Below are 14,508 nucleotides of genomic sequence, written 5' to 3'. Positions count from 1 at the left end.
TACATATCCCTGGTAACATAAATTGCACAGTCAACGACTTCAGTTTTACTTTGTAGCTCTTGTACGGGGCGATGACTCTAGGATTCATTGGGAAAGGCCCGTCAAAGTGCCCATTGTCATCCCTGTCGTGGTGACTCATGTCAGTGTTCTGGCCCTAATCATCAGCAAGCCTGAGTGGGAGTGTCTCTATTACATATTGTTCATACTGAGGAGCCTTATATTTTACTTCATTTTTTTTTTTGTCCACTACAAGTTTACGTGGGCTCAGAAGCTCTCAAGGCTGGTTACCAGGCACCTGCAGATGCTGATGGAAGTGAAAGATCCCCCTTCCTGCGGGGATCCCCTCCCCAATTCACCTTACACAGCCCTATAGAGCGTCATCGAGTTACTTTGGTAAGTAATGTTCATGATTATTTTATGATTATTTTCTTCCTGTTGTATTTTCTTTAAAAATGTATTCAGATGTTTGTGTAATATTAGATACCCCTTAGTTTTCTCTTAGAAGGGGGGGGTCCCAGGAAGAAGTGACAGGCACTTGCCAGCGTAACCAAGACCATGAAAGTGTTAGAACACTTCACAGAAGTGTCGGCTTTGTGAGGCGCTGGTGGTTCATGCCTGTAATCCTAGCTACCCAGGAGGCTGAGATCTGATGATTGCGATCTGAAGCCAGACTGGGCAACAAAGTCCATGAGACTCTTATTTCCAATTAATTACCCCCAAAAGCCATAAGAGGAGCTCTGGCCAAGTGGTAGAGTACTAGCCTTGATTAAAAAAAATAAAAAAGCCCAGCCCTGGGTTCAAGCCTCAGGACCAGCACATACACACAAAAAGTAGGCTTTCAGAGCAGGTGGAGTGCTTTTCATAGCATTTTCAAGGTTTCTGAATTCCCTCCTAGTACTGGGGGAGAGAAAAAAAAAAAAGGATGGTCCTTAAATGAAAAGTAAAGCCCTGTGTTAAAATCACAGTATTTCCGAGGAAGAAAGAGCTCCCATGTTCGTAAGTCAGCAGAACATTGTGAAAATAATTATATTACCAAAAGTTATAAGCATAGCGATATGCCCATCAAAACCCCTTCTTCAAGAAAATAGAAGAAACATCCAAATTTTATGAAAACACAAAAGTCCCCTAACTAACCAAAGTAAAAATGGATAGAAAGACCAATAACTAGGTACAATACCTAACTTCAAATTATACTACTGTAATAACTAGCGGAGGGGGGGGCGATAATCAGCATGCTTCTAAGGCTGGGCCGCTGGAGGGGGCGGAGCATGGAGGGGCTAATGTCACTACCCTTGGGGCGTGCAGCCAGAGGGGCGGGGCATGCTGCTGAAATGGGCGGGGCGTGCTGCTGGAGGGGGTGGGGCGTCGAGCCCCACATGCTGAGCTGTCTATTGGGATTGGACAGTGGGCAGCTGGGGAAGGAGCACGAATGGCGGTTGGGGGGGGCTGGGCACAGCCTATATATATATATATATATATATGTTGCTTGTTCTGAGGCCCCGGGGAGTAGGTAGAGAGCCAGGAAGAGAGTAGAGTGTGGAGAGACAGACAGCAATAGGGAAAAGCCCCCTCTGAGCAGAGCAGGGCAGGCCTGTGGAGGGCAGGGCAAGCCTCCTCCAGGGGCCATTTGGGACCTCCTTTTAGAGAGGCCTGTGGACAGTGGAGAGGCCTGCAGAGGAGGAGGGAAAGAAAAGGAAAGCCTTCCCCTTCGGAGGTTTGGAGCTTTGGGGCTTTGGAGGTCTGAGGTTTGGAGGTTTGCAGACTGACTGGTGGTTTGCAGACCAACTCATAAAGGTGGGGGCTGCCCCTTGGAGGCTTGGAGGTTTGGAGGTCGAAGCTGCGCTTGGTTCTGGGTATCCAGCCCAGGACAAGGTAGTCGCAGGCGCCCTTTCTGGTGTAAAAAGTGTAAATACACTTATCTCTTTTTGAGTGTTCTTTTATTTATTTTTCATTGTAAAAATACTGTACAGAGGGGTTACAGTTACATAAGGTAATGAGCCATGTCACCTCTGTAACAATCCGTGGGTCCCAATAGTGTGGCCCCTTGGCCCGGCCTCCTGGAGGGGGCGGGGCATCAAGAGGTGAGCCTCACCGCTCCGCAGGTCAGGCCACCGGATGGAGCTGGGCTTTGAGACGCTGACGTCACAGCCCCATGGGGCTCCGCCCGAGGGGCGTGCCATGCCTCGGAAAGGGGGCGTGGCATGCCGCCGAAGGAGTGGGGTGTGCTGCTGAAAGGGGCGTGGCATGCCACTGGAGGGGTGGAGCTCGAGCCTCACATGGTGAGCTGTCAGGAAGTGATTGGACAGTGGACAGCTTGGGGGAGGAGCATGAATGGCAGTTGGAAAAGCGTTAGAGAAAAACCGTTAGGGAAAAACCATCAGAAGGACTGTTAGGAAAAAACGGTTAGTAGGGAGTTAGCACAGAGGGAGGAGTAGGAGTGGAGGAGAGACGGCAGGAGGGGAAAGCTTGCCGCAGCAGGGCAGGAGAGCGGAGAGACCTGCAGAGGAGGAGGAAGGGGAGACAGGGAAAGGCCTCCCCTTAGGAGGTGCGGAGCTTTACAGCTTTGGAGGTCTGAGGTTTGGAGGTCTGCAGACCAATTCATAAAGGTCGGGGGTCAGGACTGCCCATTGGAGGCTTGGAGGCTTGGTGGTCGAGGCTGCTCTTGGTGCTGGGATCTAGCCAGGACAAGGTGGTCTCAAGACCCTTTTCTGGTGTAAATAGTGAAAATACACTTCTTTTGTCCACCTTTCACTGTCTGTGCCTCCGTGGATTGTCTCGCTCTCCCTAAGTCCTAAGTCCTCTCCTCTGTTTTCCCTTCCTCCTGCCCTTCTTCCCCCAAGCTGTAAAGTTCATTTTCAACATAGTGTCTTGTACATCTCACTGTTACAATGGGTCAACCTGTATCCTTATTTCAGCATTTTGTTGTTTCCCTTCCCCTCCCCAAATTAGAAAAATGTATATACAAGATGCAGGGCACCAGAATCAAATCCAGTGAAAACAGGGGTTATACCATGGAGGGAGAATATACAAAAGAAGCCAAAAAATCACACGGTTCATTATAAGTACGTTAAAAAGAAAGCTAAAACCACTTGTGTCTCTATCTTGGGGTTCATTTTGCTTAGCACCATCTTAAATGGTCATATGTACATAGCTTTTGAACTTTTCTGCTTGTCCTAGACATATACTAGTTATTGCAAATAAAGGAAACCATGGGACCTATGTTTCTTTGGGCCTGGCTTACTTAATATAATTTTTTACAAGTTTTTCCATTTCCTGAAAAATGGGACAGTGTCATTCTTTTTGATGGAGGCATACAATTCCATTATATATATATATATATATATATATATATCACATTTTCTTGATCCATTCATCTATTGAGGGGCATCGGGGTTGGGTCCATATCTTAGCTATGGTAAATAATGCTGTGATAAACATAGTTGTGCTGGTCGCTTTAGTATAGCCTGGTTTGTGATCGTTTGGGTAAATGCCCGAAAGTGTGATTGCTGGGGAAAAATGAAGTAAAACTCTTCCTCTTTGCAGGTGACATGATCTTGTGTTTAAAGAACCCCGTGGACTCCACTCCCAAATTACTCAAGCAGATCTGAAACTTTGGCAAAGTGGCAGAGTATAAAATTAACCCTCAAAAATCAATGGCTTTTCTGTATGCCAACAATGAGAAGAATGCGGCTGAAATCAGGAAAGCAACTCCTTTTGTAATAGCCCCACAAAAAATAAAATACCTAGGAGTTAACTAAAGAAGTGAAGGACCTCTATAATGAAAACTTTGAAAACCTGAAAAAGGAAATTAAAGCAGAACTAAGGAAGTGGAAAACCTCCCATGCTCCTGGATTGGGGGGGGGGGTGAAAATGGAGCTACTTCCAAAGGCTATCTACAAATTCAATATCCCAACTTCATTCTTTAGTGAAATAGAAGAAGCAACCAAAAATTCATATGGAACAATAAAAGACCACGAATAGCAAAAACAATCCTTAGCAGAAAGAACACTGCTGGAGGAATATCAATACAAATTTTCAGACTCTACGACAAAGCCATTTTTATCTTTAACTGTGTTCTCTAAGGCTCATAAAGCCATAGCAACAGAGACCACATGATAATTGCACAAAACCACACACACACACACACACACACACAGATCAGTGGGGCTGAAAAGAAGACCCAGAAATAAGTCCACAGAGCTACAGCCCATCTGATTCTTGACAAAGGTGTCAAAGCTCATTGGAGAAAAAAAAATGAAAAAATGGTGCTGAAAATTCAGACAACTATATGTTGCAAACAAACTAGGTCCCTGTCTAGCACCCTGTGCAGAAATGAATTAAAAATGTATCAAAACCTTAATATAACACTTAAAATTTTGAAATTGATAGAGGCTAAAAATAGGAAAACTGCTTCTAGATATAGTCCTAATATTTCCTAATGAGCCTTTCACAATGAGTCCTAGAATGATTGTCCCGCACAAGAGCCAGGAAGCAAAAAAGTTGTGTACTATGGAGTTTACGTTACCAGGAGTGATGTAAATGGTCACTATGGTGTCACAGAAGATGAGGGATGGGATAGGTGTGATGTTTATGTAATTCAACACGCAGGAAATAAGAGCAAGAATTGAAAAAATGGAATCAATTATCAATCTGAAGAGACAGCCTACAGACTGGGAGAAAATTTTTGCAATCTGACAAGGAATTAATATCTAAAATATAAAAATATAAACACAAAAAGAATCAATGATTCAATTAATAAAAGGGCAAATAAATGGATAGCTTTCAAAAGAAGGTCCAAATAACTAATAAACACATGAAATAATGTTCAACATCCTTAGCTATGAAGAAACTATAAATCAAGACAAAATCGGGATTTCATTTTACTCTAGTAATACTATGATTAGGAAAACAAGGGCTGGTGAAGATTTGGTAGAAAAAATATACTTTTGGGAATAAGTTAGTCTAGCTGCTATGGAGGTTCCAAAAAAATCCAACCCCAACCCCAAACCCCTAAAAATTAATTACCATACAATCTTGCTATAACATTGCTGATCATATATCCAGTGGAATGTAAAACACTATATAATACGTTAACATTCATGCTTATCACTGCACAATTCACAATAGTCAAGTTACAGAAATAGACTAGTTGTTCATCATTCTGATGAAAAAACAAAGTATAGTATATATACACAATGGAGTATTATTATTCCATAAATAATGAAACTTTTAGGAAATTTTTAGGAAAATAAATGAGAGTATCATGTAAAGTAAAATAAGCCAGCCTCAGAAAGATAAATACTGCTTATTTTCTGTTATATGCAAACACTAGATCCATAAATACAACTAAACCAAAAGAGATGAACCTAAATGGAGTACTATTCAGGAAGGAGGGATTAGAGGAAAAGGGAACAAATTACAGTGATGGGGATTGAATAAGATGAAAGTACATTACATGTGTGCAAATACCATACTGAAACCCATTATTTTGGGTAATAAACTTTTAAAATATAAAGTTATCATAATAAATTACCTTGCATTTATGCTATTTTATGTACTAGATAATCTAAAGATTATTTAAAATATGCAGAAGAATGCATACTCATATATAAGCCTTATGAAATTACACGTAAATGACTAGCATAACAGAGTTTGCTATCTGTTAACAGTCTTGGAAACAATCCTGCATGGTTTCTAAATGAATTTCCAAGCTGTTTAAATTAGTGTCCAATATATTGAAGAATTGAATGGAGGCTTGTTAGACCAGATCTAGCAAGAGACTTGTTCTCAACCTTAATTTAGTATGTAAATGATTGTAGCTCAGAAGCATATTCATAAAGAATTATGTCCCAAGGAACTGTCACTGTTGACTCACTGGGGAGGAGGAGAAATGAATGGCCTGGATGAAACCAATGCCCAGGAGGTCTCAGCAAGAGCACAAATAGTATGCCCACAAGGCAGTATGCCATTTTCTAGTATTGTCTTCCGGGCTCATGCTTCCTTTTCTTTTTGTCTTTGCAACTTGTATCAATTGAAAAATGAAAAACTTTGAAGGTAAGTTTTAAATGTACAGTTGTAAATAATATTCTCTGTTAAGTCTGAAAAGCTGTAGTGAATTTTGTCATACTTTTTACTAAGTATGCAAGAAAAAATACACAAAATTGAAAAATTTTAAGCACAGGCATGCTGGCATGTTAATATAAAGCCACTGCCACAAATTATGATGGAAGAAATGATAAAAGTATTTAAAATTTTGTTCAAGTACCTAACATAGATTGTTTTACCCCTTATAGAGATGATTCATTTATTGCCCTGGATCATTGGTTCTGGATAAGGCTTTCTTGATTCTTTCAGATCTGGTTTTCTGATCCTTCCATGTTGCTGCCTCAATACTTTAACTCAATGTTTCAGTAATGCCTCCCAGAAACGGCGTGATTCATCATCCCCACAAAACATTCTATCTAACAGATGCCTGGAGATAGAATCTAAAAACCAACTTCATTTTACCAACTTCCTCTGCTGAATTTTACCCATGAACAAAATCTGTAAACTATTACTTTGGATATATGAAACCACAATCACTTTTATATTTAATATCAACCTTATCAAAACCCAAAGAGATGGTTATTGTTAGCTTTATAATATAAAAAGGGAAATTCAGGTTCAGAGTGGTTAGTTTACTTGTTAACAATTACTGTCTTTATAGCGTCATGAAGACATGGAGGAGTCACCTCGTAATTGACTAAATTCTCTACCTTTTTAAAATGCTACTTCACTGTATGTGAAACAAAGGAGAATGGCACTAATGAATGGAAGTCATCCTGAAGAGTTCATTCTACTAGGTTTTGCTGACCGACCTTGGCTGGAGCTTCCTCTATTTGTTGTTCTTCTGATAGTATATCCCCTGGGTCTGATGGGAAACATCACCATCATCCTGGTGTCCATATTAGACCCCCGGCTCCACAGCCCCATGTATTTCTTCCTTACCAACCTCTCCTTTTTGGACATGTGTTACACCACCAGCATCGTCCCTCAGATGCTGATTAACCTGGGAAGTTCTACAAAGACAATAAGCTATACTCGGTGTGTGGTTCAGCTTTATTTCTACAGCATAATGGGAGGCACAGAATGTCTGCTCTTGGCCATTATGTCTATTGACCGCTACGTGGCCATCTGCAAACCTCTGCGCTACACCCTCATCATGAACCAGCGCCTCTGCATCCTGTTGATGTCCATTGTGTGGCTGACTGGAATGACCTATGCAATTTCTGAAGCTTCCATTACACTCCAGTTGCCAATGTGTGGCACCAATAAACTGGACCACTTGGTGTGTGAGATTCCAGTTCTGATCAAGACTGCCTGTGGTGAGAAGGAGGCGAATGAGTTTGCACTGTATTTAGGATGCGTTTTTATGTTACTTGTTCCTCTATGCTTAATTCTTGCTTCCTATGGCAGAATTGGTTGGGCTATATTTCAGATGAAATCTTCTGAAGGAAGGAAAAAGGCTTTTGGGACATGTTCCTCTCATCTTATTGTAGTTTTCCTATTTTCTGGTCCAGCTATTAGCATGTATCTTCAGCCCTCTTCCTCCATCACAAGGGACCAGCCCAAGTTCATGGCTCTCTTCTATGGAGTGGTGACTCCTACCCTCAACCCCTTCATCTATACCCTGAGGAATAAGGACGTGAAGGCAGCGTTAGGAAAACTGATGATAAATATTTTTAATTCCAAATGATGGAAGACATCAAATGATATTAGTTAACAATTAGAATAGGTTTATATGGGATTGTTTAATAAATCATTCTTGCCTCATAGATTTTATGTTAGATGTTCATCTTGCAAGATATCACATATTTCTTATTGTCTTTATATTAACATTAGGCAAGGATTATAATGAGCTAATATTCATTGCTGTGAGCACTAGAGACTGAAAATATATTAATAATTCCCTTCTGAGTCTATGTACTATGCTAAGTAGTTAAATGTTAACAATACAAACTATAATGTGAATTATGTATTTTAAATGAATTAGTTCAAATACTGTAAAACTAGCATGGCAAATGTTCATAACATTGCTTCCTACCAGTTTAACCAGAGAGGCATTTCATGTGAGGACTCACATACTGGCTGTTCAAATGCATCTTCTCCAAAAGGTATGTATGAAACTTAATGTCTGATATGATTGCATTAAAGAAAATTTATGGGACAATAAGGACATGAGGGCTCCTCAGACCCTTACAAAAAGAGATTTGTGTCCTTCCTTCTTTCCTTCATGTGAGGACATAGCAATGTACAACGCTGGAAGCCATAAGTGGGTTCTTACTAGTCACTAAAGCACCTTGCAGTGCCATTCCTTTGGCTTTCTGAATCAAACTGTGAGAAATAAATTACTATCATTTGCAAATTACCCAATCTCAGCTATTTTTCCATAATGGCAAGAATGGATGAAGATGTACTCAAAATTTTAAGTGTCATTGTAACTTAGTTAATATATATGAGAGCCACTCATAAGTTTTGAAGTTGAATCATATATTGAAAACACATCATAATGTTGCTTAATGAAGAAATGACCACCATAAGAAATCATATGGATATTGTTTTGGTTTCTACTATGACCAAGATCCAGTTAAACTATTCGAAGGAAATTACATTTATTCTGAACAGATCCAACTGTAAACAAAATCCTCATGTAAAAAAGTACTGTTCTATTTCTCAAGACTATGGTATAATTAATTGGGAAAAGTTATGCTACCATAAATTTCAGCTTATCTCTATATGACTTGGTGCTAATTATTAGAAAATGATAATGTAAATTTTTTAGATGTTAAATGATGTCTCCTATCATTTTTGTTAAAGTAGTTGTCTTTGCTGTAGTTTTATATACTGAGAATATTTTTAGCAAGATTTCTATCAAAAACATATAATCTGGTTAAAGTTTGTCTGCTTTTTGTAAACTTTATCCTCTCTCATTGGATTAATATTTATGTTAGTTTTTAATCCTATAAAGATTACTCATTCACAAATATAAATGAGTAGAAACTGATGAAATATAATGAGTCTCGAAGAATTATGTAGAAAAATATGCGTGGAGGAAGAATACTGGTAGCAGAGGTTGAAAATGTCTTCTAAAATATTTTATTTGCTGTAGACTACTTCCATTTTTCAGATATATGTTTAGCATATTTTATGTGAAGTATACTTCAGTCGGCTTGTGGGCTCTGTGCAGAAAAAGAATATATTATCTGTCAGTGAAAATAACTTCTATTGAGGTAAAGCATAATTCTGAGACTGCTTTTCCCATTACCCTTTCTTTTCAGACACCAAATTGGACATCACCCTGAAATATCATCACTTTCTATATCCAAGAGGCTATATATATTCCCACTACTTAATCTCCCATGTATTTCTCCCTGCTGGGCATTAACTTTTATGCTCAATAATAAATTATGGCTCCTCCTTTAAGTTATTCCTTAAAATGAACTATAATGTATAAAAGTAATAGGACTGAAATTCATCTTTCAAGAATATATGTTTGGCAGTGCATGTTTTCTCTCATATGAGGAAGCTAGATCTAAAATATAACTGGACATGGTAACCTATGCAGGACTATAGACATTCACACACACACACACACACACACACACACACACACACACACACACACACACACACACACAGTCAGATAGAAGATATCCTTAGGGGAGGAGCACAAAGATATGACCTCTTAGAACATTTAAAATACTATTTATCGAATGAACTCCAGGAAATGGAATTTTTTTGTTATTGTTTTTGGTGCTTATTTTTTGCTTTGGGTTTTTTTCTTTTGGGAGGCCTAAGGGGAAACACAGAAAGGGAGAGAGGAAGACTGTGAGCAAATGCAATCATGCTATGAGGGAAATAAATGACTTCTGTAACTTGTGGTCAGGGATGGGAGGGAAAGTAAAGGAAGGGGTGACATGGTCCAAAAAAGGAAATGTACTCATTACTTATGGGATGGTAGCCCCTTGGTATAGCATCTTAATAATGACAATAGCTTGTTTTTTTTTTTTTAAGAATATACATTTGCTGGTTAAAAGCATGGTCTATATGGTAGAAGACTTGTCCACTAATGTAAGGGCTCTGAGTCAAACTTCAGCACTGTTCCCCTGACCAAAGCAAGGAATATACTTTTGTAAAAGACAAGAAAAAAGCAATCAAATCTCCCTCAAAGCAATGAAGTAACTGTATTAAAATTGGAATGATACAGAGGAGGTGAGTGTAACTCCTTCACAAGGATGACATAAAAGTTTCTCAGGTATTCCCTACTTTTCTACTTTAAACATGCTATTTTTTCCCCTTAGAATTTATTCCTGTAGCAAACTTCATTGTGACTCAGCTGTGAATTTTTATTTCTGGATTTTTACCAGAAATAAAAGGTTAGATTGAAGGTTAAGGGTGCACTAAGTTAAAGCCAAAGGCCAAGTTCTGTTTTGTTCTGAATTCAGGAATGAGGAAATCCTTTTCACAAGCCAATGATCAACAAGCCATAGTAATGGTATGCGTAAACGCATTGAACAAAGCTATAAAAATGACAGTACTAGCCAGGTGTTGTCTGATTATGCCTACTACTCAGGAGGTCATGATCGGAGGATCGAGTTACAAAGCCAGCCCCAACAGGGAAGTCCATCAGACTATAATGTCCTATTTACTACTGGAAATGGAGCTGTATGTCAAATGTGGAGTGCTAGCCTTGAGCTCAAAAGCTCACGGACAACATCCAGGCGCTGAGTTCAGGCCCAAGACCAATTCTCCCCACCCCAAATTACAGTACCAAAGCAATCAGATTTATAGTTTAATTCTGAAAACCTAAACAATCAAGGTAAAGGTGAGAAGAAACAAGCATTGCACACTGAAGTGGTTGTCATTACTGATGATTATTCCAACCCAGAGAGAAGTAAATGAATGTGATGTAAGTATTGGCAGAAATAATTTGAAATGGTCACAAAGCTGTCTTCCCGACTTTCCTTTTGTATCAACTCCAGATAGTGCTGTTATCTAGGCTGGATATTGCATAAAACAAGCAGTAATGAGAAGTTGGAAGCAAAGATGTTTTCAGTGGAATGAAAACAAAACTTCAAATCTGAACTGGAAAAAGAACCTCTTCTAATTCCACATCAAGAGGTTCATAAGATCCAGGAAGCTAAGCAAAGGCACATAGTGATGAAGAGCAGCCTGGTTGAAGGTATTACCATCAGAACCTTCTATGTACATGTTAATATCCCAGAAGAGATTTCCACTTTGGTTAAAGTAGTCTGTGATTCCATTGTAGCACAGTAGGAAACTGGAAGATCAACTTCTTTTGTGTAAGAGGCCAGAAGGCTGTCAAACCTCTGTATATATACACACACATCAAGAGGTGCTGAATGTAGCATCTATATGGTCAACAATATTAATAGAGGACCCAGACTTTCTACTTACAACCATCCATGGAAAGTTGAGTTAACTATACTGCCTCTTGGAGTTTTCATAAGTGATTTTGTCAACACTAACATAATTATTTCACTAGTTACTAGATTGACCATGGAGAACTAAAAACAACAACAACCCTAAAACCAAAAAACAAAGACAACTTTAGTAAAGGAAAGAAGCATTAAGCTAACTTCTAAAAAGCCAGAAATGGAGCTGTGGCTAAAATGGTAGAGTGCTATCCTTGAGTAGAAAAGCTCAGGGACAGCACTCAGGCCCTGAGTTCAAGCCCCAGTACTGCCTTACCCCATACACACACACACACACACACACACACACACACACACACACACACAAATTACACTACTAAAGCCTTATGTATTTACTGAGTTCAAAATGCATATTTTATGCATTCTGAGAATCTTTTATTACATTTCAAATACATCTTTATTCTAATAATACATGCAAACTAGTTCATGCATATACATTAGATTCCCTGTATATTACTGTAGTTTGCATGGAATTTTAAATCCCTGGTGAAATTTAGTCTTGTAATTAGATTTTGTTGTGTTTTGGTAATTTGTAGCACTTTGTTTTTAAGGCAACTAGCATCATAAACGAACAAAATATACTAGTAGTGATCTAGCAAAATATTTTCATAATGATCATATTTAAATTAGGTATCAGCAGGTTTTATCTAGTTAGAAGCATATTAAAATTAATATTCACAACTTTACTATTCACTAACATTTTATCCTTTTTTACCTTTGAGATCTTAAAATGTAGGAATATATAATATATTCAAAATAAATTAATAGTTAATTTGTTCCAGGGATTAGTGACTAAATCTGTAATATTCCATAGAGGTATATAGGTATATAGGAATATATCACTGGGTAAAGGGCCACCATACAAAGATGATGACTAAGAGGTAAGACTCACAAGTATTGAAAAAAAAGAAATGAGTCACTGATTGGCTTAGACATTTTGTGTTTGCAATCTTTATAAATTATTACCCACATCAACATAGGGATTGTCCACATTTGATACCTAATGAACTTGTGGCTTATTTGTTCTTAAGTTTGCATAGATGAAATAAGAAGTTGAATTTAATTTTGCTTTTATTTATTAAATTCACCTTTCCATTATACAAAGTAAAAACAGCAAACCCCATCTTAACTTTTTCTCTGTATACAGTTCAGCATCATTAAGTATATATATGCTTCTGGGTAGTTATAACCATTATCTTTTTCAGGAAATCTTTTGAATTTCCCAAGCTGGAATTCTGGGCACATAAAACAGTAAATGCTCATGGCCCCTGTAACCTCTGTAAATCTACCACATGGATTTGATTGACTTGGGTACCTCACAGACCTGAAATCATATAGTATTTATCCACTTGTGACTAGCTTATTTCATGCTATGTAATGTTTTGTGTTGCTGCATGTCACAGAATTTTTTCCTTTTTTTTCACTCATTTAAACTGGTGACAAGTAGCTCAGAATCATTCTGTGTAACATGATAAGAAACAATATAAGAAATAGAATATGTTTTACAAGAAGGAATATAGCATGAGATTTGAGAGACAAGATTGAGTTGTTAGAACCCAAATAAATCTGGTCTAATTGCTAAATAACATCATTTTATGCCAACAAATTTTCACTTAGAAATGAAGATGCTCCTCACCAGGCTGCCTAGTGCCCCCTTCACATCTTTATTCCTCAAGGTGTAGATGAAAGGGTTGAGGGTAGGAGTCACCACTCCATAGAAGAGAGCCATGAACTTAGGTTGGTCCCTTGAGATGGAGGATGGAGGTTGAAGATACATGCTAATGGCTGGACCATAAAATAAAAGAACTACAGTGAGATGAGAGGAACATGTCCCAAAGGCCTTTTTCCTTCCTTCAGAAGATTTCATCTTCAATATAGCATGTCCAATGCATGCATAAGAAGCCAGAATCATGCATAGAGGAGCAGCTAATAGAAAAATGCCTAACATGTATAGTGAGAACTCATTAGCCTCCTTTTCACCACAGGCAGTCTTGATCAGAACTGGAATCTCACACACCAAGTGATCCAGTTGATTGTGACCACACAGGGGCAACTGGAAGGTCACTGTGACTTCTGAGAAGGAATAGGCCATTCCACCCAACCACACGATGGAAACTAAGAGGAGGCGGGTGTGCTGGTTCATGATGAGGGTGTAGTGCAGGGGTCTGCAGATGGCTACATAGCGGTCAAAAGACATGGTGGCCAAGAGTAGGCTTTCTGATCCTCCCATTATGCTGTAGAAATAAAGCTGTACCACACATGCAGTGTAGCTGATTATCTTTGTAGAGCTTCCCAAGCAGAAAAGCATCAGAGGGACGATGCTGGTGGTGTAGCACATGTCTAAAAAGGAGAGATTGGTGAGGAAGAAATACATGGGGCTGTGGAGACGGGGGTCTAACCTGGACACCAGGATGATAGCGATGTTTCCCAGCAAGGCCATGGGGTATGTGATCAGAAGAAGAACAAACAGAGGAAGCTCTAGCCATGGACGGTCAGCAAAGCCTAGTAGAATGAACTCTTTGGGATGACTCTCATTCACTAGTGTCATTATCTTAGAGTAGGATGATGACAAAGGTACATAGGCTAAAACACCACTATGCCTTGGATATGCAAACACAGAGATGTGACTTGATCAGGTGACTCCAGTTTTCTTCATGACATCATAAGAGGGAGTTCCCTGACACCAGTGAGCTAAACATTCTGAATCTCAATTCATTTCTCTGTACTGGAAGACTGACAAGAAATGAGTCCTTGAGATAATGTGCATCAAACAGAAAGGATATATGCCTGTGTTTAGGTGATTCAAATGAATGGTTTTCTAACTTTACCCACCATTAAAAAGCAGCTTATGATGGTGTTAATAGGAAATTTAGTTTGGTTTTTACATCCAGGCTCATCTAGGTATGGTTGTAGAGTGTTGAATTATGTGACGTCTTCGGAAATGCTTCTGCAAGGTGTTACTAGAGTAGAAAATTTGGAGTTACAAGAATCATTAAGAAAGGGCACTGTCAAC

At 38.9% G+C, this 14,508-nt stretch overlaps 2 protein-coding genes, 1 long non-coding RNA gene, 1 other non-coding gene and 1 pseudogene across 4 annotated transcripts; 4 read left to right on the top strand and 1 right to left on the bottom strand.

The window, feature by feature from the left end:
* Positions 1-39: 39 nt before the first annotated feature.
* On the top strand, positions 40-3,762 carry LOC138827817 (uncharacterized). The gene is made up of 2 exons (XR_011372182.1): positions 40-393; positions 3,544-3,762. It is a non-coding gene; the product is annotated as an uncharacterized lncRNA (long non-coding RNA).
* Positions 3,763-6,796: 3,034 nt separating this feature from the next.
* On the top strand, positions 6,797-7,735 carry LOC138827816 (olfactory receptor 2B11-like). Its single transcript, XM_070023429.1, has one exon. The coding sequence runs from the start codon at positions 6,797-6,799 to the stop codon at positions 7,733-7,735; it is 939 nt and encodes a 312-aa protein (XP_069879530.1).
* Positions 7,736-10,077: 2,342 nt separating this feature from the next.
* On the top strand, positions 10,078-11,316 carry LOC138827984 (pleckstrin homology domain-containing family A member 1 pseudogene; annotated as a pseudogene).
* LOC138828531 (U6 spliceosomal RNA) lies at positions 10,201-10,309 on the top strand. Its single transcript, XR_011372280.1, has one exon. It is a non-coding gene; the product is annotated as a U6 spliceosomal RNA (small nuclear RNA).
* Positions 11,317-13,104: 1,788 nt separating the features above from the next.
* Positions 13,105-14,043, bottom strand: LOC138827815 (olfactory receptor 2B11-like). Its single transcript, XM_070023427.1, has one exon. It carries the CDS (start codon positions 14,041-14,043, stop codon positions 13,105-13,107), a length of 939 nt encoding a protein of 312 aa, XP_069879528.1.
* Between the last annotated feature and the right edge of the window lie 465 nt (positions 14,044-14,508).

Source organism: Dipodomys merriami, unplaced genomic scaffold (assembly GCF_024711535.1).
Source record: "Dipodomys merriami isolate MVZ:Mamm:240054 unplaced genomic scaffold, mDipMer1.0.p SCAF_16, whole genome shotgun sequence".
NCBI classification, from domain to species: domain Eukaryota; kingdom Metazoa; phylum Chordata; class Mammalia; order Rodentia; family Heteromyidae; genus Dipodomys; species Dipodomys merriami.
The sequence above is the reverse complement of the archived record's forward strand: the minus strand, read 5'-3'. Positions and strand labels throughout refer to the sequence as shown.